Source organism: Tenrec ecaudatus, chromosome 17 (assembly GCF_050624435.1).
Source record: "Tenrec ecaudatus isolate mTenEca1 chromosome 17, mTenEca1.hap1, whole genome shotgun sequence".
NCBI classification, from domain to species: domain Eukaryota; kingdom Metazoa; phylum Chordata; class Mammalia; order Afrosoricida; family Tenrecidae; genus Tenrec; species Tenrec ecaudatus.
In genome coordinates, this window is record NC_134546.1 from 55,483,760 (window position 1) to 55,509,859 (window position 26,100).

Consider the following 26,100-nt stretch of genomic DNA (forward strand, 5'->3'; position numbering starts at 1 on the left):
AAGGAGGGGGGCAGCCAAGAAGAGGAAGGCTCCTGATGAGACACATCGAACACTGGTTGCAACAGTGGGCTCAAGCATAAGAACAGTTGTGAGGATGGGGCAGGGCCAGGCAGTGCTTATTAGTTCTGTTGTAGACAGAGGTCGCTATGAGGCCGAACTGACCTGATGGCAGCACCTATGGACAACAATTGCAAAAAAAGTAAAGGTGGGAATTCCAGAACACTTAATCGTGCTCATGTGGAATCTGTGCATAGCCCAAGCAACAGTCATTTGACTAGACCCAGATTTAAATCCGGAAAGGTGGGTTTCGGGGCCATATCCTTTCACCGTACTTAATTGGTACGTTGAGCAACTGATCTGAGGAAGGCGCATCAACAACACCCCAGATGCTGAAAGTGAAGCAACTGTGAAGCATTTTACTGATGGAGTCTGTATGGTTCCACGGGGGTCACATCAAACAAAAGGAAAGTAAAATCCTCCCCCCCCCCCCAACTGTTCCAGTAAGCAACACAGTGAAGCCCTGGAGGCCATAGTAAAATGGTCAGGGTTTCTTTTTACGGGGATCCACAATCAACACCCAGGGAAGCAGCAGAAAAGCAAGCAAGCAATAGATCGCCTTGGGCAGATTTGCTGCAACAAAAGCCAAGGCGTCTCAGAGAAGCAGGTGTGCCTGACCCAAGCCCTGGAGTTTTCAATCACCCCCCCCCGATGCAGTGAAAAGCTAGACAATGAAATAGGAAAACTTTAGAAGAACCCATGTAACCGAATGCGGCGTTGGCAAAGAATATTGACTGGACCATGGGCATTTAAACAAATCTGTCTTGGAAGAAGCATGGTCAGAAAGCTCCTGAGAAGGGAGGATTCAGGATGGATCAGTGCCTAGAGACAGGCATCCCGCTTGCTCAAAGACGATGGCCCTAGGCAACAACGGGCTCAAACGGGCAAAAGACTGGGGTGTTTCCTTCAATTGCACATAGGGTTGCTATGAGCCAGAACCAACGCGGATCACACCTGGCAGCAATAAAGTTCACCACTCTGCACAGAGCGGCTATGAGACCTTGGGCTGGGAGGAGTGATCGTGGTGGAGAGCCTCGGCTTTAGAGCTACAATTGTGGGTGCAGGCTTGGGAGAGGCTCTTAGCAAGCCTACAGTCTCCCTCTAAGGACACTGTCCCCGTGGGCATCAGGAACTGTTGGTCCACCAGCTGACCAGGAACGAAGCCTCTTCTGTGGAGGCATCTTGATGTCACCTTCATGACCTGTTTGAGGTACCTTGGAGCACTCTGAGAAGAAAGAGAAGAAAAATATGGAAACACACAACTTCTTAGGAGCATCTATTCGCTGGCCAGGGGCTGGGACAGAGGCCAAGCTTCTCCACTGTCTTGGTTGGTTTCTGCAGCAAAATAATCCGGGCCAGCAGGTTCTGTGTGTCCTCTGCTCCCCCCCCCCGTCTCTTCCTCTTCTCTGTGCAGCCCACCTGGGACCTGGTGTCTTAGAAGCCTTGTTACATACTTTCTGGTCTGGGTGGAATTCCAGAGAGGCTGGGATCTCTGGGGCACAAGCAGAGGTGGTGAGTCTAGGTCCTTTCTGATGTGCGGTGGGGGGGGGGGGGCTAGTACAAAGGGGGGCAGGTGGCTCTGAGGGGGTGGGCTGCTAGGGAAGACTCCTGGGTTGCTCTGGTGATGGCAGAGGGACTGAGCCGGAAACCTCCCCAGAGTCACCCACTGGGCCATGGGATTGGTGGGGGCAGCGGAAGCCTGGGACACCTCTGATCCCCTTAAGCTGACCTGTCCCTGCCCTCTCAACAGCAAGCCCTGGGCATGCTCCCTTCTCTCTCTCCTCAGGGCAGGGGCTTGCCTAATTATATCCCCCTCTGCTCACATGGAAATGAGTTTGGATTTTCTGAGCTTACACCAGCTGGCTGGGGGGGAGGCAGCCCAGAAGGCGGCTGGCTGGGGAAGGGGGGAGAAGGGAGGGGAGGGAGCCAGGCCAAGACGAAACCTTCCCAGTATTCCCAGTGGCAGAGTGCGATAATGGGGCGCCCAGCGCTCCCCACAGATCACTGCCTGTACCCCTTTTTGCTCTGGGATGGGGGGAAGCATCTTGCCCTGTGCCGCTCAGTAGGGAGCCTGTGCCCACTCCCGCCAGCCCATCCTCGGGAAACCACAGTCCTCCTCTGGGTCCAAACCACTTAGCTGACCATTAGCGAGGTGGCCTGATAATAATAGACTGTACCCTCTGGCAGGTTCTTGAGCGACTTCTAGGACAATTCTTTGGCGGTGTGGGGGGTGCGGGGTGGAGCCGAGGCCCAGAGAGGGGCCAGGGGTCGTGATCGTCCCTGGGATCACAGTTCCGTCTTGCCTCCTCGGATTCTCCTCTCCCGCGGAGTCGCCGCGGACTGGATGGCGAAGGCCCCCCTCCCCACCCACCGGCACTGCGCCCCCCTTGGGCGGTCCGGGAGGGGCGGGGGCGGGGCGGGGCGGGGTGGGGTCAGGCTTGTGACTCCGCCCCCCGAGCCTGGGTCTGCCAGAGGCCGGGCGCTGGCTCAGTCTGGGTATTTCGCCGCTGTCGCTCGGGGCCACGGGATGACACCGCCCCCACCCCGGCCCGCACGCGCCGCCCTCGGCGCCCCGCGCGCCCGCACCCGCGGCCCGCTGGCTGGGTCCGGGCTCCTGCCGCGGCTGCGGCTGCTGCTGCTGCTGCTCTGGCCGCCCGCCGCCGCCGCTCAAGGCCACCCGAGCAACGCACCCCGCATCTCGGCCGTCTGGCCAGGTAGGCGGCGCCGCGCGGGGCGGCTGCGGGCGCGGGGCTCGGGAGGGAGGGAGTGCGTGCGCGGCTCTGCGGGTCCCGGGCCGGCCCCGCGGGGAGGCGTGGGGTCCGGGGGAGCGCTTGTGAGTGCGCGCGCCGGAGCCGGCTGGAACGCCGCGGCCAGCGAGCGGCGGCCGCCCGAGCCCCGGCTAAGTCGCTCCAAGTCCGCCCGCAGCCGGAGAGCCGCAGCGCCGGGCGCGGGGGAGAGCGGGCGGGCCCCTCTCTCGGCCCGGAGCCGCTGTCTGTCCTTCCGCTCGGGGGTCCCTGCGGAGGACGCTCTCCCAGCCGGCCCCCCCCGTCCCCCCAGCCCGTGCGGGCCCCGTCCTCCGGAGCTGCAGGCTTCGCCGGCGCGCGCGGGGCGCAGGCTGGGCCGGGGAGGGGGGCGCGGACCCCGTGCCGCCGCCACTGCGCTCCGGCTGCGGGAACAAAGACCCCGCCGCCCGCCCCCGCCCTGGCCCAGAGCACGGGCAAGGCAAACGGGTGGGCACCCTGCGGCGGGCTGGGGTGAGGTACGGCGCGGGGGCTTGGGGCACGCGGGCGCTGCCTCTGCAGTGCCTGGACCGACCGCTCCCCCCTTGTTCGCACGTGGCAGTTGTCACCGAGAATCGGTGCCAGCGTGGGGGGCAGTGCCCGGTGGGTGGGGCGCGGCCGTTGGGACCCCCAGGCGGCGGGTCTGGGGCGGGGGTGCAGCCTTCAGGTAAATGAATGAATTGGGGAGCCAGGGTCTCCCCCACCCTCTCCCACAGGCGCCTCAGTTTGGACCCTTATAGCGCGGGACGGAAAGCAGGCTTGGCGGGGGCTGGAGGTTTTCTGCCGCTAGGGACTGAGCTCCCTCCCCTGCATTGCACACAAATGCCTCCCCCGCCCTTAGGCCCACAGGCTCTGTCCCCAAATTTGACGTCTCCCTGGCCCCCTGTGGTGGCGGCGGTGGACTCTTGATGGGGGGCTGGCCCTGCCCGTGGGGGTCTGTCCCCCAGCAAGAAGTCCTTTGATGCTTGCAGCGGTATGCAGGGATTGCAGGTGTCTGAGCGATATCTGGGGCAGGTATTCTTAGCAGAGGGGACAAACCCACACACAAAATGAGTGGCCCTAACTGCAGCAGCAACGGAGGAGGGAATGTGACTTACTCAAGGTCACTGGGCACTCAGGGAGCTCCCATGGTGGGAGGCAGGCAGCTCTGACCTGGTGCGGCATCTGTCCTGCTTCTGGGTTAGGGATGGGGGGTTCTGGGGGGTCCTCTGGCCATGAGTGAGGAACCACGCGGGCACTGGGCCATGGTGGGCTGGAGCCTACTCAGGGGCATGTGCTGTGTCTCTCAGCCTGTGGTCTGTGCCTGCTTGGGCCAGGCTCCCTCCGTCCTCCCTGCTCCTGGCCTGGCCCACGGTGCTCATAGACCCTGAAGGGGACCAATGGCCACAGCCTTCTCCGTGTGTCAACCCCTCTGCATTTGCTCTGCTCCTTGCCCATGAGATGGGACCTCTGCTCTCCCACTTCATAACCACTTCATTCCCACCCTCTTTTCAGCACTTAGTGTGCTCCCTCCCCATCCTGGGCATTTCGTCCACTCTGGGGCTGTTTAAAGCTGCTTTCTACCTTTTTGCTTGCTTTCTGAGCTCCCAGCTTGGCCTCACCCTCTTCCCCTGTTATTCACCGCCGGCCGGCCGGCACAGACCAAACCCTTTGCTTGGGGTCTGCTAGCTACTCACCTCTCCTGCCCAAGGGCAGTCTGTGGTTGCCGTCACCACGGCCAGGCATCCCACTGGCCAGACAGGCCCTGCCATTCACCTGCCCCTCAGGGACACCAGCTGGTGATGGTGTGTTCGGCTGACAGCTGCCTCCTGTCCCCTGTGGGATGACACATGGCAGTCGGGCAGGGATGGGCTTGGGCAGGGCAGTCCCAGGAGTGGGGGGACCCTTGCTCGGCCTAGGCCCCAGTCTTCCCGTGGGTGTGCGTAGTGGCAGGTGACGCCTTCAGGTAGGGCTAGTTCAAGGGTACTAGTGGTTCCAGAGCTCCTCTGTGAGACTCACTGGGGTTGGAGGAACTTTTGAGCTAGGACCGGTGCAGGATCAGGTGTGGGTAGGGAGTGCTTTCTTCTGTTCTATGGCTTAAGGAAAGTTAGAACTGGGTTCGGACAGGGTTGCAGCCTGTACTTGAGGAGTGTAATGCTTCCCACACCTTGAAGCCCTGGCCCCGTGAAGCTTGGGGCAGGGGGAGGGATGTGTCAGCACTGGCCTGCTGGGCGTCCTTGAGCTGGGAACCAGTCTCAGCAAGGGCTCTGGCGGCTCTCCTCTGTGGGCTGTCACTGATAGCCGGGCCTGCCAAGGCTGTACACAGGCTCACCTCGCTTTATTGCTCTTCGCAGATACTGTGCATTTTACAAATGGAAGGTGAGTCGAGCCTGTTGGTGCCATGATCCCCGCCTCAGCACTTGCTCATTTCAGGTCTCGGTGTCACACGCGGTCATTTCCGCAATAGTTCACACTTTCTCTGTCGCCCCCTAAGTAGCCTGCAGCAGGCTCACTGCCGTGGAGTTGATCCAACTCACAGCTGCCCGAGAGGACAGAGTAGAGAGACTCTATCAGGTTCCTCAGACGAAATCTCTCCTGAAACCAGAGGCTGGTTGGTTAGAACCGCTGACCTTGCAGTTAGCAGCCCAACCTGAACCCACTGCACTGCGCCCCCAGGGCTCCTGGGAGCACAGCACACTGTCAACCTAACTTTTATACACAAAGCCGAGCGTGACGATTTTCCTGTGACACTTGCTTTATTGTGGTGCTCTGGAGCGGACCCCCCAGTAGCTCTGAGGTCGCCCCGTTAAGTGTGCGCTGACTCCCCTGCAAGCAGGGCCTGGGAGAGTGGGTTGCCGTGAAGGGCAGGGGTTGGCAGGAGGTGAGCATGCCTGTGGGAGGGAGCTGTGCACGATCCCCCCTCTGCCCCCCACCCGGGTTTCATTGCTAGCTGGGGGAGATAGAGAAGGCCAGGAAGGGCCTGGGATGTGAGCCCATGCCCCCCCTCCCCACAGGGCTTCCACCTGCCCAGCCAGTTCTGCCCCGCCTGCCTGTCCAATTAAACAACAGGATGTTTTTGTTGACTCCTTAGCCACTGAGGAGCCGGTGTGGGGCCATTCCCCAGGGCAGGGGGTTGTTGGCATTTCCTCCAGGGAATGAGGTCACAGATGGGGCTCCCTGAGCATCAGCATTTCCAGTGGAAATCCTTGCCCCCCAGGGACCTGGGTGTGCTCATCACCTTCAAGGTGAACTCCCCCAGCAGAACAGAAAGGGAGGGGGATTCCCCAGTGAGGGGGTTCCGATGATGGGAGAGACGCCTGAAGATTTCACCAGGAGTTTCTCCAAGAACTTGTGGGGCCCTCCATCCTGGCAGGAAAATCCTGAGAGCAGGTGCCCGTGTGGTGGGGCGGGGAGGGTACCGGAGCTGGCCTAAGGGTGACCCAGGGTGGGTGGTGGTGGTGGTGGTGGTGGTATGTGTGTGTAAAAGGGCAGGAAGCTTGGTAGTCTTGGTAGTCTGCGATAGGCTTCCGGGCCAGTGCTTGCCTTCCTGGAAAAGTTGACACTTACAGGAGGAGCCCTGCTAGGGGAGGGGGTTAAAGTTGCGCTGCTCACTATGAGGTCAGGTGTTCAACTCCATCTGGCAGTAGGTGTTTTTGTTTTTTTTCCCTTCCTCAGTTTCCGGTTCCCTAAATGCCCAGAGAAGGTGGGGGAGGGGCTACCTTCGCTTTCCTGCCCTGTCCAGGATGGAAAGGGGCAGGAGAGGTTGTGAGGCCTGTTTGACCTTAGCAGGGAAGTGGCCAGTGGGGAGCCCTGGGGACATCCTTGTGTTTCCTCTTTCTTTCTTTCTTGTGGGCAGCATCCCTGGGGGAGCTTTTGGCCTCAAAGGGGACAGTATCACCCTTCAGACACTTCCTGGAGTCAGTCCTGGGTTGGCCCAGAGCTCGGTTTGGAGGCACAGGTGCAGCTGTCTCCGTGTGGACAGGGGACAGGGGTGGACAGATCCGGATGTTGGAGAGTCTGGGGCCGTCACAGGGCAGCTGGGGGTGCCCCAAGGTAGCTCTCCAGCCTGCCACGTCAGGGAGAGCTTCCTGGAAGCAGTGACAAGCTGAGCTCACAGGAAGCATTAGAGCCCCTGAGAGGGGAGAGGGGCAGGGGGAGGAGGAACCTGAATGCCTGGGCCACACACCCCACCTCGGAATCAGGGACAGAGAGGAGAGGAGGAGTCCTGAGGGCCACCCTGAGCTGGGTGTTGAGTCAGCCTGGGCTCGATGGCTCTGGGAAGGTTTCTGGCTGAGGGAGGAAGCTGCAGCCTCTTGGGGTCTTCATGTGGTACCACTCATCCCTTCCTCCCCAGCCTGGGGATCAATCCCCGAACCCTCCCAGGTGTTCCGGCCTGCACCTGGTCATCTTCCAGGGACAGAGACAGGGAGCCCTGAGCTCCCCTGGGAGCTCCTGGATGCCTCAGGAGCCAGCCACAGCTGAGCATTACCCCGGTGTGTGTGTGATGGTTCAGATGACCTGTTGTGAGAGATGGGGACTTGGTGAGGATGATGGTAGGGGGGCCGGGGTGGGGCTGGGGAATGACAGCAGGCCTGCAGGTAGCAGACCCATACCCTCATTTCTGTCTCCTGCCCTTCCACTGTGAGGCTCCCTGTGTGGGGGGTCTGGGCAGCTGTCCTTCCCCACTAGCTCCCCTTTCCAGAAACCTTGGCCCACTGACTGACAGGCTGGCACTTGGGAGAAGCAAGGCGAACTGACCAGGGTGAGGTCCAGGCTTCGCAGGGCTCCTGGGAGTCTTGGGGCGAGTCCAGTGACCTATAGAGGTGGTTTCAGGAGTGGGGGGGGCTCAAACGGACCACTATGGCCTCCAGTGGACACCCTGCCCCAGCCCCCACGCCCTCATTGCAGGAGAGCCGCTGTGTCGCAAGAGTCTGAACACACTTCCTCTGCTCTGGCCGGCAGCTCTGGGCAGGGGCATTTCTTTTGATCTTGATGTGCGTTTTCTGGTAAGGGGAAGACAGGGACTTTCTTCTCCAGTCCCGTTTTCAAAAAGCCAGGGTTTCACAGGGGCCAGTCCCCCGCCTTGACCCTTGCAAGGCGGTCTGGCCCCAGGCGTGTGCGTCCTCAGAGAGCTGGGCAGGCCGGAGGGCTGGCAGACATAGTGGGAGGCAGGGAGTGAGGCCGGGAGAGCAGGGGCTTCCTCATTCCCCTCCAGTCCAGGCTGCAGAGACCCATCCCGTCCAGCTCCCCGCAGCCAGCCCGGCACCCATGCTGTTCCTCCCTCCGCCTGGACCCAGGCGCCCCCTGCTCTCCCAGAGGTCCCACAGTGGACAGAGCTGCCGCCTGCTCAGAGCCTGGCCCACCCCTCACCTCCTTACCCACAGGTCATGCCGGTTCCTCCCACGTCCCTGCTCAGAGCTGTTGCTTGTCTGGCCCTCCCTCCCTGTACCCACAGCCTCTTCTTCCTCCTTTCTGTTGAGTAGAGGCCCATCAGTTCCGCAGGCCAGACTTATCACACTTCCTCCCACGAACTGTGGTGGATAACAGCTCACACGCTGGGTGGGTGCAGGGCTGAGCACGTCACACGGACCCAAAGGGCACCCAGAGGGCACAGGTCATCTGGGTCAACCACACGTTGAGCAAGGACCATCCAAGGTCACCCAGCGAAGCAGGCAGAACTTGACCAGGGCTGTGTCTTCCACCCTGAGCCTACCCAAGTTGTCTGCCTCCCTCTCCCGGTGCTGGCCCAGCCTGGGGGCTCCTTGAGCCCAGCTCGTCCTGTCCTGTTTGCTCCAGGAGCCACTCTGGCTGGACCGTCCACCTGAGCAGGCTTGACCATGGCGCGTCGTCCGGTCTTTTGCTTGGGGCATCTGGGCAGGTCTGGAGGGCAGGTGATGTGTGTCTGGGCTTGGGCTAATCTGGGTTTAACCATCACAGCGGCGGCCTGGGATTAGACCAATCCTGCTGGGCTCCCCCCCCCACCACCACCCCCCAGCTTCCAAGGAGGAGCCGGGCTCTGTGCCAGTCCCCCATCCCCTGGGCACCCCATATCAGGGAGGGCACCAGAGCCACCACTTCTCTGTGGGGTCGGGAGAACTTGGGAGCTGGGAGGGGACCTCCTGCCTAGAGTGTAGGAAGGGTGGGCCCCTGGGGAGGAATGAAGGGTGGCCTGCAGGGCTGGCCTTACCAGGAGTGAGAGCAGGGAAGAGCGTGTGAAGTGATCTTAGGGTAGGAGAGGAGCTGGCTAGAGCCAGGGGTGTGGGCTGAGTGGCCAGGAGGCCTCTTCTCTTCATGTCATCTCCTGGGCCAGGCTCCGACTCAGCCTCGGGAAGAAAGCAGGCAGGCTCTCAAGGTGAACTCTATGCCCGCCCATGGCTGCCCACTCTGAGATGTCCATGCTGGTGTGGGACTGCTCCCCACCCCTCCCGGCTGAGTGGACCCCACTGGCCTCACCTTGGGGTGAGAGGAGGCCTGACCCCCTCCTCAGGGCCCCTGGGGAGATTCCACTAGCCAGTCTGATCCGGGAGAAGATGGTGCATGCCCTGTGGCACATGGGCAGAGACGACCTGAAGCAGGGGCTTTCCGGCTAGATCTTAAAGGACAGGTAAGGCCCACGTGCACAGAGAGACAGAGAAAGAGCAGCCTGGGTGAAGGAGAAGTGGGGGCAAGCCCTGGGAGGAGCAGTGTGAGTGGACCCCGGTGACCAGGTCGAGGAGCTGGGCCTGCTCCCCTGCCGGGGCAGGCCTTATGCTAGGGAGTCAGGCAGAAGCAAATGAGAGGCAGGCTGGGTGGTCAGTCCAGAAGGGCTCCTGGGCACACCAGCCCTTCCCTGTGGTCAGCCCCAGGCGGGGGAGTGTTATTCGGGGCAGGGATCTTGGGAGTCTTATCTTCCCAACCAGTCATGCGCTCAACTCCCCACCCTCACCCCCCTGTATCCCCAGGCCCTGCCCACCTGGCCTGCAATCTCCCAGGGCAGAGGGCAGCCCCGTGGTTGGTTCTAGTGGCCTCTGTCTGGGCCCCAGCGCTCTCTGGACCTACATTTCCTCACCTTATGGGAGGAGGCTGGCCTGGAAGCTTCCAAGGGCCCATCTGTGGGGTGTGTGGCTCTCAGTTCAGACGCTGCCTTCAAGCCGATAGAGTGTCCGCCTCCATTCCACCCACCACTTACTCGCTGCGTGGTCCTGGCCGTGCCTCCGAGAGCCCCCTGCCAGAGGGTTCAGGGAGAGGAGCCACCGAGTCAGGAGCTTTAATAAGCCATGCTGAGTGCCTCCCGGTGCGCTGTGGAATTTTAGGTCCGTCCTCCTGCGCCAGCATCTCTGATGCTCTAGGAATGTAGTGTTGACAGCCTGCCCCTGCCTGTCGGGGGTGCTGGCCGGCTGCCCTTGCCCTTGCCCCTGCCCTGGGCCCTGCTGGCCCAGGCAAAGGCTGAGATGAATACCTTCTGTTTCCTAACAGTCCTCCCGTCCTGTCTCCCACCCTCTGCTGGGGGTGGTCCAGCCGTCCTCTGGCCCCTTCCCAGGCCGGCTCTGGGTCCAGGGTGGGCCCTGTCACCCTGCTCCTCCTCTCCGTATTGAACATTTTGCGGTGATCTGACAGCAAGTTCACAGAGCCCCGCTGTGTCCCACGCAGCAGTGGATACACATTTGGTTTCTTGGCCTTGGTTCATTGCAGCCCCTTCCCCTGCTCTTCTCCGCCAGCCCACCCTGGCTTCCTGCGGGAGCTGCTGGGTTGGAGAAGGGGCAGAAGGTGGAGAAGACGCGATGGTATTTCGCGCTGGTGACGCCCAGGGCCTGCTCCTCACTCTGCCCCTTCTCTCAAGCTTTGTCCCAGCCAGTCTCCTGTAGCCAAGCCTCTGCGCCTTCGGACTGATGTGGCAGCCCACTGCTGAGAGCACCCCGTTCTTAGCGGCTTGGCAGGCCCTCAGTGGTGTGTTTGGGTTGCTCACTGCAGGGGTAGCAGTTCGAAAACACCAGCTGCTCCTCTGGAGAAAGCTGGGACCCTCTGTTCCTGTAAAGAGCCCAGTCTTGACAACCCACAGGGTCAGTTCTACCCTGTCCTCAGGGTGGCTCGGAGTCAGCATTGACCCTATGGCAGTGAGTTTGTTTTGGTTTGGTCTTTGGGGGGTTGGTGGCTAGTCAGTGGGGACGGAGGAGGGTGGGGCTGCCTCCACCCCATCCCCCTCTGACATCCCCAGGGCACACAGACCATCCTGCTCACAAACTCAATCCTGGTTTGTTCTGAGCATCATGGGAAGTCCTTAGCAAGCCCCCGGCCTCCTCCCCCGCCCCCGTCCCCGGTCCACAGAGGAGGAAAGGCAACTCCACAGGGCCCAGCACGTTCCTGGACACAGCCGGGCAGCCACCTGGCCGCCAGAAAGAACGGGAGGCGGCTGCCTTCCCGCCCACGACTGTCCTTGGTGGGTGGGAGGGTCCCCCACTCCAGTCCCCGCGGGCTGTTCCCATGGCTGATAACTCAGGGCAGCCTTCTCCTCCCTCCTCTGAGAGCCTGGTGCCCGGCCACCTGCCCAGCACACAGCCCTGCTCGTGCCAGGCTGCTGGCTGGAGCCCAGCCTGCTGAGTCGCCAGGATCGCAGACCACAGTGAGAGCCCATCTTAGCTCTGGCCGGAGCCACGCTGGCCGCTCTGGTAGGAGGAGTGACTTCTCATTCCCTGCTCCCTGGCCACACCGAGAGACAGAATCGATCGGACAGTTCTTCCTTTGCCCTCACCTCTTCCCCCAGAAAGGCCTCCCTCCCCGCCCCAACACACCCTTTCGAGGCCCGAGGAGATTAGGGGGCTGCAGCTGGGGGAGTGAGACCCCCTCGGGTATCAGATTCGTGCCTTAGGGGGAGCGGTCAGCCAGGGGTAGGACGGTGGGGATCTGTAGCTCGTCATCCAACTAGAGGGCCATTGGGAAGTCTAGGATGCCAGGGGGACCTTGGAAGGATTGGGCCAGGTGATGGGTACTGGAGGTTCTGGGTCCTGGTACAGCCTGGCCCTGTGGCTGCCTTTCTTGGGCCAGTGGCCCGGCCTCTCTGTCCACAGAGCTGCTTCCTTCCACCTTGACCCGTGGGTGTGAAAGCCACAGGGAAGAATTCTGGGCCCCACGAGGGCCTCTCCTCTCTGCAGAGCCCCAGCCAGGCATGTGGTGAGGCAAGTGTTTGTGTGAGGTGGGTGGGGCCGAGCCGCGGGGGTGTGCCCCACGCGTGTTTGCGCCCCAGTCCAAGGCTGATGAATGTGGCCCCTTGCCCGCATCCTCCTAGCTGCTTGAATCAAGCATTCCCTGGTAGGATGCCCACATTCTTCCCATCCCGAGTCCCGACGCCCACTCTCAAAGGGCTCCTGGAGGGCAGCTCTCATTGGACCCGAGGTCAGTGGGCCAGGGTGGAAGGCCAGACCCGGGACCCAGCCCTTGTGCTGCCTTGCAAGCAATGGCGCGCTCCCCCGTACCCTCCTCTTTCCCCGTGTCTGGGGCTGCGGGGCAGCTGTGGCAGCCTCCAGAGGGAGCCAGCGGGAGGGCCGACACCACCAGCAGGCCCGCCTTCCCCAAGTCCAGACCAGCCTGGTCAGTTGGCTGGTGGGACAACGTGGGGGCCCGCTGAGGGCCAGGAGGGGAATCTGGCCGGTCTCTTTTTGGCAGGCCCAGAGCCCACAGACACCTCTGCTGGGGCTGTGTCTGCCGAAACTGTCGTCCACGACCAGCCAGCCCTGGCGGGTCCTGCTCTGGGAGGAAGATGAGGAGCCAGGGGGCCCATGGGTCTGCCTGGGTCTCTCTTGGCCCAGAAAGGGTGTGGAATTGTTTCTGGATCACACAGAGGTGGCGATAGGTTGACCTGGCCCTGGCCCACTGCTGGGGCCCTGTGCGCCCTTAGCCCCCCCCCCCTGCCTGAACCCCTGGTTATTCTGGGAGCTTTTAGCTACCACTTAGTCAGCCACTAATGCGTCAGGCCGGGGAGTGAGGGGGGAGACCCGGTGCCAGACGGTGCTCCTTTTAGACAGGAAGCATGGGAAGCTGGTCAGGCAGGGAGGGGCGGGGCAGGGACATCAGAGAAGGGGCAGCTGGTACGGTTCCAACCCCGGCCAGGCTCGAGGGGGCAGGCAGCACGGAGCCTGGCCACCAGGAGGTGGGGGGAACCCTAGCCCGTCTTTCCGAATCCTGCTCTGCCGCAGCCTCTGCCCTGTGTGCCCCGCCTCTGCTCAGGCCGTGCCCGCCTGGCATCATCTCCCTCCTTGCTCCTGGCTATCTAGCTTTTATTCTCCGACCTTCCCAGCCCTGGCTGGTTCTGCTGCAGCAGGAAGACAGCCCTGAGGATGTGACACTCCATCTTTTGCCTGGGGGTGGCCCCGGGCCTGGACCGTCCTATAGGTTATCCTCACCTCTGGCCCCCGTTCCGGGTGCAGGTCTGAGTGAGCCGGATCTGGGCTGGATGGCCTGGTGCTGCCTTCACTGCCAGGCAGCCCTCCTTCCCCCCGCACCCGCAGCCCCGCTCCAAAGACCTGCAGGAACAAAGCAACCTTTCATGTATTCATCAGGCTGCTGCCCGACACTTTCTGGGCATAATCGGGCCTTTTGAGGGCCTCGGGTAGTGCGGGAAGCGAGCAGGGCTGGGGTGGACAGTGGGCCAAGACCTTGTCCTGGGCTGAGCTGGTGCCGTCTCCCTGCCTAACCCCCCTTCCCCCCGCCGTGCCCCTCCCCCGTCATCAGACCCGGAGGGAGGAGGCGAGCTGGGGTCACAGGAGGCGATGTCCAATTCTGGGCTCTTGTTTGTTCTTCTGCAAAATGGAGCCAGCAGTTCCTGTCACCCGTCACCCCCACCCCCACCCTGAGGCCGTAGCCAGGATTTGAGGGGCGCCCCGGGCTCAGGCTCAGGTTGTGGATTTATGCAGTGCTGCCCTGGCCCCGGAGCTGCTGCCACGGTTGCGCCCCATAGCGCTGTCCCTCCCTGTGTGCGCAGACCTGCAGGGCGTTGCCCCAAGACCATTTGGCTCTCTGAGCAGACTGGATGCCAGGACCAGGTGTCCTCTCAGGCCTTCGCTGTCTGTCCCCCAGGCCCAGGCAGGCTCCTCATTCAGACTGGCTCCCCAGGTGGAGCCTCCTACCCCTGACGACCCTGCACCCATATAGACCTGTGGATCTGAGCCCCACCTCCCCCACCCCCACCCCGCCCACTTGTCTCCCAGGCAGTTCTAGGCGGGCAGCTGGGCTGGCATGTGGGGAGGGAGAGGAATGACCGCAGACTGTCTGCATCCCAAGCTAGGGGAGGGGGGAACCTTGGGAGCTGAGTCAGGAGAGCCGGGGGCTGTGGACTGGACCGCTGACCCCAGCACTCTTTCCTTTGCCCCCCTCTGGGAAGGGAGGGCAGGGTGGTGGCCAGGGCCTGCATCCTGAGCAGGCTAGCACTTCCAGCACTGAGCTGGGCCCACCCTGGATTGGAAAGGATGGAGCTGGGGCTACTCGGAGCCCCCCTCCCCCCCAACCCCCCTGAGCTCCAGACCAGCCAGTGAGCTCAGCATGTCTCTCCGCAGAGTGCTGACCTGAGAACTGATACCCAGTCGGATAGGCCAGTGACGTTCCCTGCCCCCCAATGTGACCTTGGCTGATTGCTGTACTCCCACCCCATTGGAGGGTGGGGTGGGGGAGGGCTCAGTTTCCTTCTTTGTACCCTGAGCCACCTGCACCCAGGTGAAGGATGAAAATATCCATCTCCTGCTTCTCGGGGTGTCCGCTGCCCGCCGCATGGGGAAAGGAGCGGAGGTGTGCCCCCCAGGTGCAGTCTAGCTGCCCCTCACCCCCCACTGAATGCCAGGCCTTTAGGGATGGTCTCAAGCCGCAGTGAATGCCATTCGGGGCAGGCTCCAGGAAGCGAGGAGTGATGCGTCCTTTTCTGCCTGGGCTGTGGAGTGTGTCCGCACAGGAGCCGGCCATCCCAGAGCTCGCTGCAGCTGCAAACCCTGCGGTCAGCCAAGTTCCGGGGTGCGGCCCCAGGCTGGCCAGAGGTGGGAGGGGGCTGGTCGCCGGCTGATTACTAGGGGTGCAGCCACAGGTCATCCCCTCCCTGTAATTGAGTCCTGTGGCCAGGACAACTGCAGCAAGGTCACCTGAGATGAGACCTGTCTCCTTGAGGGGCTGCAGCCAGTTTCCTGTGGGGCCAAGATTGTCCTCTGTCAGCCCAGGATGTGCTCTGTGACGCGCCTCTGCCCCAGGGCTGCTGGGGAGGGGGTGTCCAGCTGATCTTCCTCCCTGGGTCCGGGGTGGGGGATGGGAGGCCCAGAATCTAAAAACCAGGCCAGAGTGGGCCGGGCCGAGTAGGCTGAGAGCACAGGCTCTGGTTTCGCGTGACCCTGGGCTGGCCGTTGGCCTTCTCCTGAGCTCTACTTTTCTAGCTGTGAAATGGCAGGGGTGGGAGGGGGGACTGTGGGAGGGGGCGTTCTGTCCCAGTCTCTGAACCCGTGGTCACTCAAAGTTGAGGGGTCAGCTTGGAGGGGCCAGGGGGGTGGCTCCCTGCAGAAGGGGACAGGGTGCCAGGAGCCTGGGCTTCATAAGGTGGGACTCAGAGTGCAATCCCCCAACCCCACCGCTTCCTGTTCTGGGCCAGCTGAGACAACCCCCCCCCCCGGGGGGGGGCAGAGCTGATTGGCCGCTCCTCCCAGAGCCCAGCCCCTCAGGAGCAACACAGGAAGGGTCTGTTCTCACCACCTGTGGCCACCAAGTCCACTCTGATTATTGGGGCCCACGTGTGTCAGGGAAGCTCTGCCTTCCATCAGGGCCCCTCATCAGAGGCTGGTTTCTCCGAAGTAGCTCTCCAAGCCTCCCAGTGGATTTGAACTTGTGCCATTCGCTAGTCGCACTGAATCTGCTGGGCATTGGCACCACCCCGGGGCCCGTGTTCTCCTCCAGGGCCCTAATCCTGCCCCAATTCTGAAGTTACCCATGCAGTCACATCCTGGGACCCATGCTTCTGGGGGGTGAGGGCAGCTCACTATGGGGCCACACCATGGTCCTGTCCAGGTCTGCTTCTGAATTCTGATGCCCCAGCATCCTGGCCCCTTCTTTGAGGCCGGCCCAAGGGCCTGAGCTCCAAGCATCAGTGGCTGGTGGGGGCGGGCGGACTGGCTGATGTGCCTGGGGGACTCCAAGATCTCCCCCTCTCACCTCACTGCTTCTCTACTTGCCGCCCCTGCAGGCCGAGGAGGCCAGGACCGAGTGGACTTCGGCCAGCTGGAACCGCACACGGTGCTCTTCCACGAGCCGGGCAGCTCGTCTGTGTGGGTGGGCGGCCGAGGCAAGGTGTACATCCTCCACTTCATCGAGGGCAAGAATGTCTCCCTGCGCACGGTGAGCCCCCTCTGCTGGGCTAGCGACACCTGGGGGTGGGGAGGGGGAGTTGGCATCTCCTTCTTAAACCTGTTCACTCCCTCTGTGGGAGGGGATCCCCAAGACCTCCAGATTGGAGGGCTGGGCAGGGGTGGGTGGAGGTAGGCAGCCCTGATGGGGGAGCCCAGGCAGGAAGCCAGTCCCACCACCCTGGGACCCCAGTCTTCTGAGAACCGGAGCGTGGCTGTGGGACTGAGGGCCTGCGTGATGTGGGGCGTTGATGCCAGTCTGCCCTCAGAGCCCTGAGCTCTCAGCTGTCCCGTGAGGCTGTTGGGGGCTTGTCCCGGGTATTCTTGGGAAGCACGAGGGTGGGCCTCTAGCCTTGGCAGCGTGGACTAATGCCTCCCCTTCTCCAGGTGAACATAGACTCCACCAAGGGCGCATGTCAGGGCAAGCAGGTGAGTGGGGGTGGGGTGGGGGGAGGCAGACCCTGGGGGAAAGGGGAGGAGACCCAAACTAAAGGTGGAGGCAGGGCCTGGTCCTAGAAGAGAGACCTGGTTTTTCTCTGGAGGCGTCTGTGACCCACTCTCTGTTCTTGGGGGTGCTATAACCTGCTGTACTCCATCTGGCCTCCACGGAAGCTGCTACCTGTGCTTTAACTCCTCGGAGTCTCCTCCCGGCACCTTCCAGAGCCTGTGCCCTGGAGCGGCCGGTCAGATCCTTAGCCAACTCACTCCCCCCCCCCCCCCCGCAGGACTGTGAGAACTACATCACCCTCCTGGAGAAGCAGGCCGAGGGCCTGCTGGTCTGCGGCACCAACGCCCGGAGACCCAGCTGCTGGCGCCTGGTGAGACCGCCCTTCCTTCCCCGTGATGCTCTCTGATACTCACACACACCCTGGTGGGAAGGAGGTGGGGTCACTCTGGACTGCCCCCCTGCTCCCCGCTGTAGGGACCCTGGCTAACCCCTGTGCCTGGTGAATGACAGGTGAACGACACTGTGGAGCCCCTTGGCGAGAAGAGGGGCTACGCGCCCTTCAGCCCGGAGGAGAGCTCCTTGGTCCTATTTGATGGTAGGGCTACAGTTGGGGCGCGGGTGGGGGAGTGGGGCTTCCCGGAGCGGCCCTCTCATCGGCCTCTCTCGCTGCACACAGGGAAGGAGGTCTACTCCACCATCCGGAAGCAGGAATACAACGGCAAGATCCCCCGGTTCCGCCGCATCGAGGGCGAGAACGAGCTGTACACCAGCGACACCGTCATGCAGAGTGAGGCGCTTGCTGGGCTGTGGGGGCCGTGTCCCGCTCTCCCCGGGAGGGTAGCCGGGAGTGTGAGTGAGAGCCCCTGCGGGCCTGACCCCCGCATCAGGTTGGCAGGGGAGCAGAACAGCAGAGGCCGAGGGAACAGCAGAACAGAGGGAGCCCCGGACCTGCACAGGGTCCCTGGAGCTGAAGTGGGTCCCAAGGCTGAGCTCATGCGGGCAGCCCCGCCCCGCCCTCCTCATTAGGGCACCGCCAATTAGGCAGATATGACATAGGGGCCACCAGGGGCCTCCTCCCAGTCCCCAGCCATGAAGTCATTGCTCCCTGGCCAGTGACATCTTTGTGGGGGGAGGAGGACAGACAGACAGGCGTGGGGCAGAGGGCAGCCTCTGGGGCCCCTGGGTCACGGGTCCTGAGGCCCTGAGTTTGATTTGCCTGGGTGTGTGCAGTGTGGAGGTTCCCCCAGCCTCACCCCCACCTTCCCGTGACCCCGGCAGACCCGCAGTTCATCAAGGCCACCATCGTCCACCAGGACCAGGCTTACAATGACAAGATCTACTACTTCTTCCGGGAGGACAATCCTGACAAGAACCCCGAGGCCCCGCTCAATGTGTCCCGAGTGGCCCAGCTGTGTAAGGTGTGTGTGTGGGAGGGGCACCCTGTGCGCACACGTATGGGTGCATTGGTGCGAGACCCGGGGGGAGGGAGGTTGCCACTGCATGTGTAGGAGCAGCTGCAGATGTGCATGTTGCGGGGCAGTGGGCATATACGTGTGTGTTTCTGGTCAGGTCCGTGTGCAGGTGTGGTGGTGTGTGCGGCAGAATGCAAGCGTGTAAAGGGGTATGTGTCAGTCTGGGTTGACAGAGAAACAAATCCCGAGCCATTCGTGTGTGTATAGGAATGAGCTTTATATACAAGAGCAAGTGAATATTGAGGAAACATCCCAGCCCAGTCCACATCAAGTCCATAAGTCTGATATTAGCCCATATGTCCGATACCAATCCATGACCTCCTCTCCAGACTCACAAAACACATGCAATGACGCCGAATATGGAAAGATTACAGACCAGTGGGGGGGAAAGTCTTGTGGAGCCAGTAGCGGTAGAAGCATCTCAGCACTGGCAGGGGTCTCCACGAGGTTCCTTCTGCTCCAGGGCTCTAGCGTAGCTCCACGTGCCTTGTCTGCAGGAATGTCTCACAGGGAGTGTGTGTCTCGCCTCCAGGGAGCTATGTATTTCCTAGCACCTCCAAATGAGGTCATCAAGCTGTGACCTGATTGACAGGCTAGACTCCAACCCTTCACTCTTAAGTCTCAAATTGACAACAGATTATGTAACTCCCATGGGGTATTTGCATGTGTGTGTGCTTCGCTGGTGGGATGTGTTGGAATGTGCCAGTCCGGGCCACCTATGTGAGAGGACCTGCACCCACTTGGAGGGGACTGGTGTCCTCCCCTGCAGAGTCGCCACCCCTGGGCCTGAGACCCAGGTCAGGCAGGCCCGTAGGTCCCGGCGCCACTGTGGCTCTGCCCTCTTTGTACTGGAGGTCCTGGCAGCAGGTGCCTCGGGTCTCAGGCAGCCCAGGAAGTGCTGAGGGACCCCTCTTCCTTCCCAGGGGGACCAGGGCGGTGAGAGCTCCCTGTCCGTCTCCAAGTGGAACACCTTCCTGAAAGCCATGCTGGTGTGCAGCGATGGCTCCAGCAACAAGAACTTCAACAGGCTGCAGGACGTCTTCCTGCTCCCCGACCCCAGCGGCCGGTGGGCCGACACCAGGGTCTACGGTGTCTTCTCCAACCCCTGGTGAGGGGCCCTCATCCCTGTGCCTGTTACATGTCCCCTTGGGACCCTGCTGAGAGGAGCTGGTGTGGCGTGGCCAGGAACGCTGGGCGGATCATGGTTCTGGGGATTCAATGCAGACTGGGGCTGGTGTGCAGCGAGTGTGCGCGGTGGTGTTGTGGGTCTGGACAACAGGTGTGCGCAGCTGTGTCCGAGAGTCCCGCCACCCGTGTGTGCTCAGAGCGGCAGAGGCCACGCCCGCTGGGGTTTTGGGTGCTAGGTGTGATCACACCTGCTCAGGCAGGGCTGCTGCGCCTGGTACTTCACACGTCTTAATCACTCTCATTGATTGGAAACAAGGCAGGCAGACGTGTTGGGTGTGTGGGGAGGAGGTGGGCCACCTGGTAGGGAAGCCACTGGCTCGGTGGGTCCTGTGTGAGTGCATGAGGCTGGGAGGGGCTGGGGGTCCGGAGGTTGGAGACTCACCCGGCAGGGGTGCCCCAGGCGGCCTCTGAACTCGGTGACCCCGGGTGGCATGCCAGGCTGCAGTTTTAGATGCCAGCAGGAAACGAGGTTGAGTTGCCGGCAGGAGTCTCCCCGCCCTCCCTCCCCCTTTGCTTATCCTTCTTGGGCGTTTCTTGAGCACCTGCTCTCTACCTGGTGCAGGCCCTGCAGGTACTTCTTTTCTCATGGGGCTGGTGAGCCTGGAGCTTGGCTGGAGGCCGAGGCTGGGTTTGGACTGGCGCCAGGCTAGCCTGGGTGAGCGGAGAGGGCTGGCTCGGGGGCCCTGCTCTGAGGTGGTTCTCTGTGTCTCCCAGGAACTACTCGGCTGTCTGCGTGTATTCACTGAGTGACATCGACAGAGTCTTCCGCACCTCCTCACTCAAGGACTACCACTTGGGTCTTCCAAACCCTCGGCCGGGCAAGGTGAGCCGGGGACCGCTGTGCCCAGGTGCCAGGCCCACACCCACCCACGCCTCACCTTCCACTGAACCGACCTCTCTCCTTGCTCAGTGCCTCCCAGACCACCAGCCGATCCCCACGGAGACCTTCCAGGTGGCTGACAGCCACCCCGAGGTGGCGCAGCGAGTAGAGCCCATGAGCCCCCAGAAGATGCCACTGTTCCACTCCAAGTACCACTACCAGAAAGTGGTCGTGCACCGCATGCAGGCCAGCCACGGGGAGACCTTCCGAGTGCTCTACCTGACCACAGGTGAGGCGCTGCCCCGCCGCCACTCCCAGAATGCAGGAGCCTCACACAGGAGGGAAGGCTTGGGTGACGAGGAGCTGTCAGGGCTGAGTGTGAGTGCCTGGGCGAGCCAGGCAGGGAGGGCTTCCTGCAGGAGGTGGGGGCAGAGGCCAGAGGGGAAGGCATTCTAGGGGGGGAGAGGAGCTGGCCCAGGAGGCGGAGGCAGACGGGTGGCCAGTCTAAGAGGAACGTGGTGCTGCAGCTTAGCCCGGATGTCAGGAGGAAGAGGTGTGGACAGGTAGAGGTGGGGAGCCTCACCAGCCGCCCCACAGACCTGTGCTGGGAAGAGAGGAATTCAGACCCTCTGGAATCAGGCAGGTGACAGGAAGGAAGCCTGTGCCTTAGTGGCCTGAGGAGGGACTCCAGAAAGCAGTCTTTGCAGAGGGCTGTGGTGTGCTTCCAGGAGAGCTTTTATTTGGGGGAACCGGGGTCTTGAGGGTGGAATACCCAGGAGGCAGTCCTGTGGTCCAGAGCCACACTTGAGCTGGTGTGCAGTGGCTTCCTAGTCCCCCAAAGCCAAACCAAACTCACTGCAGTCGACTCGATGCCGATTCGTAACGACCCCATAGGACAGGGTAGAACTGCCCCTGTGGGTTTCTGGTACCGTAGCTCTTTATGGGGTAGAAAGCCCCGTCTTTCTCCCGAGGAGCGGTTGGTGATTTTGAACTGCTGACCTTGCAGTTAGCTGCCCAGTATGTAATCACCACGCCGCTGACTTCCCGTCCCAGGGGTGACCAAAGGGGAACTCAGGAGTGGGTGCTAGACACCCATGCTGCAGGACCTAGAGGTCCTCCTTCAGTTGGGACCCTCCAGAAGTGCAGAGTATCTTCTGGGAGCACAGGGACTCTGGGGCCACAAGTGCACGGCCTTGATTGTTGGGGCGCTCCCGTGGGACTTCCTGTTGCTTGGCCTTGGTGGTCACCCTGGAAGCCAGAGCCTCCCCACCCTAATTTGGCTCCTGGAAGCCTGGGGGAGAGGCTTTTCCCATGGAGCAGAGCCTGGGCCCCCTGGTCCAGAGACCCCCACCTTGCCCCCAGGATGGCAGGCCTCGCTGCTTTGATCGACTGGGGTGTGTGTGTGTGTGTTGTGGGCCAGTGGGAAGCACAGGGTGGGGAGGCTGGCTGTGGCAGAGGGAGCAGCCTCCCCTGCAGAGCTAGGAGGAAGAGCACTTGCTGGCAGAAGGTAGTGCTCTTGGGTCACCCTGAGGGCCATCTGAGAAGAGACATTTTGGAGCCCGCAGCAGGAAGGATTGGGGTCAGATAAAAACATTGAACTTTCTGAGTCCTCTGCGGAGAACGGGGAGTCTCTCTCTCATCCCTGGGAGAAGCTATCGGCTCAGTTCCTGAGGTTTTTGACAAGGAGAACGTTATCAGGGCTGTGTAAGAAAGAAGGAAGGAAGGAGGCAGAGGGCAGTGTGTGTGTGTGTGTGTGTGTGTGTGTGTATGTGTGTGTCTGGGGTCGGGGCCGGGGTCGGGGCTGGGTCAGGGAAGAGGTTTGTCAACAAAGGCTCGTCTGGCCCCATCCCGAGCCTGCAGATGGGCGCGCAGATAGAGCAGAGACTTCCCAGCCAGGTGATCATCTGACGGTGCTTTTTTGGGGCAAGTGTTGCCCTGGGAGCTTGGGAGGGAGGGAGAGAGGCTATTCTAGAAACTGGGACAGAGGGTGTGATGGGAGATTAGAAAGACCCAGGGGTCAAGATGCCCATTAGTTCCCGAAGAGCCTGGACAGGTCACTTCCCCGCTAGCGCTTTAGCCAGGTGGAATGTCAGGTCCCTTCGAGAGCTACGGTTTTATACAAGTGGAGCCGCCCCCGGCGACAAAAGGGGCCCCCGTGGGGCCCCCAGGGCTTTGGTGGGAGTGCTGGTGGCATCAGGGTTGTCTGCACCGTGTCAGGTTGTGACACATGGGCCGTGCTTATGTAAGATGTTCGCACTGGGGGACTGGGGTGGAGGGGATCTGAAGACTGCTCTCTGTACAACCTTTCTGTACATCTGAAATAATCCCAAAGCTTATCCTGAAGAAGCCCCAAGACTGGGGCTGGGGGGTGGCAGAAGCCTCGGGATGGCCTTCTCACAGTCTGGGCTCCGGGTTGGCCTGTGCCTGTCACCAGTGCGTGACCAGAGCAAGTGGCTTCGCCTTTCCGACCTTCACTGTCTTCTTTGCAAGGGTGTGTGTGTGGGGGGGGTATGTGATAACACCAGTCCCATGGGGTTGTGGTGGGCCCTGTGCACCAGGTGCATGGGGCTCCTGGTTCAGCTCTTACCCTGCAGCTTCCCGTGTGGACCCTGAGGTGCCTGGGAGGGCCGCCCACCCTGGCCCAGCCTTAGAGACTTCCCCAACTGCCCTGGGGCGCTCACTTTCTTTCCCAGTCATGCTGGCCCTTCCCGTTCCCATGTGACCTTCCGCATGAGCCTGATGTACCCTACCCTCTCTCCCCGTGACCTTACTGGGCTGGGGAGCCTTTCCAGGGAGCTGTCTAGGGGCCCCCGCCCTGACCCTCCCTGTGCCCTTTGCCTCAGACAGGGGCACCATCCACAAGGTGGTGGAATCGGAGCAGAGCCAGGCCTTCAACATCATGGAAATCCAACCCTTCCGCCGAGCTGCCCCGATCCAGGCCATCACGCTGGACTCTAGGCGGGTGAGCCTCCCCACCCCTGTCCCCCGCCGGGCCAGCTGCAGGCAAGGCCCCTTGGAATGTAACTGCGTATTCGCTGAGGAGCCTGGGGCCCCCAGGGCCTCCCAAGCAAATGGGCCTTATGGACTGGGACTTAGAACTTTGTGTCGGGAGAGGGTGTCGGGGGGAGGGCACCCCCCCCCGCCTGACCCCGAGTCCTGTTTTCCTTCCAGTGGAAGCTGTATGTCAGCTCCCAGTGGGAGGTCAGCCAGGTGCCCCTGGACCTGTGTGAATTCTATGTCGGGGGATGCCACGGCTGCCTCATGGCCCGAGACCCCTACTGCGGCTGGTCCCAGGGCTGCTGCTCTTCCATCCGCAGTGCCCAGAGGTAAGCCAGCCAGACCCCTGGCCCTAGGAGAAAGCAGACAAGGGAAGGGGAGGAGGCCATTCGGGTGGGCTACAGGGAGGGGCAGGAGGGCCGGGCTGCAGCGTCCTGTCTGCTCCACATACCTGTCTGACTCCAGGTTCCCCATGCTGCAGTCCGTTAACCTCACTGATCCGCACAAAGAGTGTCCCAACCCAAAGCCAGGTATTGCATCTGGCCCTGCCCAGGGTCCGGTTGCCCCGTTGGAGGGAGGGTGGGGTTGGGGCTGGTCCTAGATTCCCCCATTGGGGATTGCAGCCAATTCTGGGAGGGTTGGGACTGAGGACAAGACAGTCCTGTTTCACTGTCCAAGTCTTACCCTGGGGAGGCCCAGGCAGATGCCCTGACAGCTCCCCACCCAATCCTTGCCCCAGACAAGGCCCCAGTGCAGAAGGTCTCTCTGGCCCGGAACTCACGCTACTACCTGAGCTGCCCCATGGAGTCCCGCCACGCCACCTACTCGTGGCGCCACAACAAGACCGTGGAGCAGAGCTGTGAGCCTGGCCACCAGAGCCCCAGCTGCATCCTCTTCATCGAGAACTTCACGTCCAGGCAGCACGGCCACTACCATTGCGAGGCCCAGGAGGGCTCTTACTTCCTGGAGACCCAGCACTGGGAGCTGCTGCCCAGCGAGGGTTCCACAGCCGAGCACCTGAAGGGCCACACCTGCACGCTGGCCGCCTCCCTCTGGCTGGGGGTCCTGCTCACCCTCGCCCTCGGCTTGCTGGTCCACTAGGGTCTCCTGGACCAGGCTGCCGCGGGAATATCTCATTCGCAGAGTTGGCCATCCCTCCCGGGCTCCTCGCCCATGCCTCTCCCAGGGGACCGACCACAGGTCCCATGAGGTCCTGGGCCTGAAGCTGGCCAGCCGCAGGCGGCTGCTGAGCCTCAGTGCGGTGGGTGGTGGTGGGGTCAGAGCATGAAAGCGCTGCCCGTGAAGCTGGGGCTGAGGCCTTGTCCCCTGGAGAATGTGTCAGACTTGACTGAAAGGAGCAATACTGAGCCTGACATCCTGCGGCCAGAGATGGGGGGGTCGGGGGAAAACAGGGCTCCGAGACCCTCATCTCTGGACATGGGGGCTGACGCTTGAGTCTTTCTAGACTCTGTATCGCGTCCAACTTGCGCCCCCTTGCCCCTCGATTGACTGGGGGTGGCTGAAGGCTGAGGGCTGCCTCTGCCAGCCCTGGGGACGGACCTGGTGTGGGGCCAGCCCTAGGTCCCCTGGGTCAGCCTTGCATGTTTATTGAAGGATGTTTGCTTTCCGGACTTAAGGACGGAAAAGGCTCTATTTTTATGTTAGGCTTATTTCATGTGTAGCATCTGTATGAAAAATACCAAAACGACATGCTGGGGGTGAGGGTGGGGGCGGGAGAGGGAGGGGCAGGGGAGGGAGGGGCCTGAGCCTGAGACTCCGGGGTGGGACCAGAGGCCAGAGCCAGCATGGGCTCTAGGAGAGTGGCATGAGCTGGCTCTGCCCGGGGGAGCCCAAGCTGAAGCGGGGGTGGGGTGGGGCACAGTCTCAGACCCGTGTCCCACACACACTGACCAATGGTGTGGGGGTTTGGGGGGTGGCAAGGAGGGAGACAGATGGGAGAATGAAGGAGAAATCAGAGCCCCTGTTCACCGCATCGTTCATTCCGAAGGAGGAGCCGGGTCCTCAGGGGGAGGTTCCAGGACTCTGCTCTTGGCATTGGGGGGTGGTGGGTGGGGAGGTGGCCTCCCCTCCCCTCAGCCCTCTTTGCCAGGAGCTGTGCTTCCATGATCCTGGCCTCCTTCCTTCAGCTCAGGACATGCTATCATTTAGTTTAAACTGTGAATCCCGGCGGGGTGTCTGGGTGGGGGCCCTGGCCCCAGCTCTGTCCATGGATTTCAGCAGAGAGCCAGGTCCCTCTCCGACTGGATCTGGCCAGCCGGGGCAGGGCCCAGGCCAGTGGCCTTCCAGCATTGGCCCCTGCATCTCTTCTCAATGCACTTTAATAATGTAACATACTACTAATAAACAAGCTATTTATTTACCTGTGCTTTCTCCTTGCTTAAAAAGCCGCCCTCCTGGATGGGGATGGGAGGGGGCAGGGGTCTCCCATTTATTACTCAGCTCAGCGCCTCTGCTTGCTACAAAGTCACATATTGAATCAAAGCCCACACCAACCAAATGCCCTTCCACCCAGTCGGTTCCTACTCATAGCGACCCGACAGGGCAGTGTGGAAGTGCCCCGTGGGGTCCTGAGACTGGGCCTCTTCACTGAAAAAGTGCCTCATCTTGCTCTTGGGTTGGTTCAAACCGCCAACCTTGCAGTTGGCGACCGGCCACCAAGACCCCAAAGGAGGAAGCTTTAAAAAGTGTGGGAAAAGGTCATGACCTTCCAATCCCAGTTTTCCAGGAACCTTTTGAAGCCCCTCCTATAGTGGCCCGAGTCCTCTGAACAGCCATGCCCGGGAGGGGTTCTTCCTTCTCTTGTGGTAGTTAGACTATAGCTGACCCAAGTGGTTGAACTCTATAAACAACCGCAAGGTTGGGGGTTCGAACCCACTCAGAGGTCCCGGGGAAGACAGGTCTGCTTCAGGAAGATCCCAACCTTGAGAACATTACAGGGTGCAGGTCTGCTTTGTACACCGAGGGCCACCGTCCACGGCGTCCAGGTCTGAAGCCA

At 61.7% G+C, this 26,100-nt stretch overlaps 1 protein-coding gene across 1 annotated transcript; it reads left to right on the forward strand.

Moving 5' to 3' along the window:
• Positions 1–2,584: 2,584 nt before the first annotated feature.
• On the forward strand, positions 2,585–24,797 carry SEMA7A (semaphorin 7A (JohnMiltonHagen blood group)). Its single transcript, XM_075535774.1, has 14 exons — positions 2,585–2,771; positions 16,000–16,151; positions 16,547–16,588; positions 16,885–16,977; positions 17,118–17,202; positions 17,284–17,394; positions 17,886–18,025; positions 19,003–19,187; positions 19,982–20,090; positions 20,178–20,376; positions 22,931–23,049; positions 23,259–23,413; positions 23,550–23,614; positions 23,824–24,797. The coding sequence occupies exons 1-14, from the start codon at positions 2,585–2,587 to the stop codon at positions 24,183–24,185; spliced, it is 2,004 nt and encodes a 667-aa protein (XP_075391889.1). The 3' UTR covers positions 24,186–24,797.
• Positions 24,798–26,100: the final 1,303 nt, after the last annotated feature.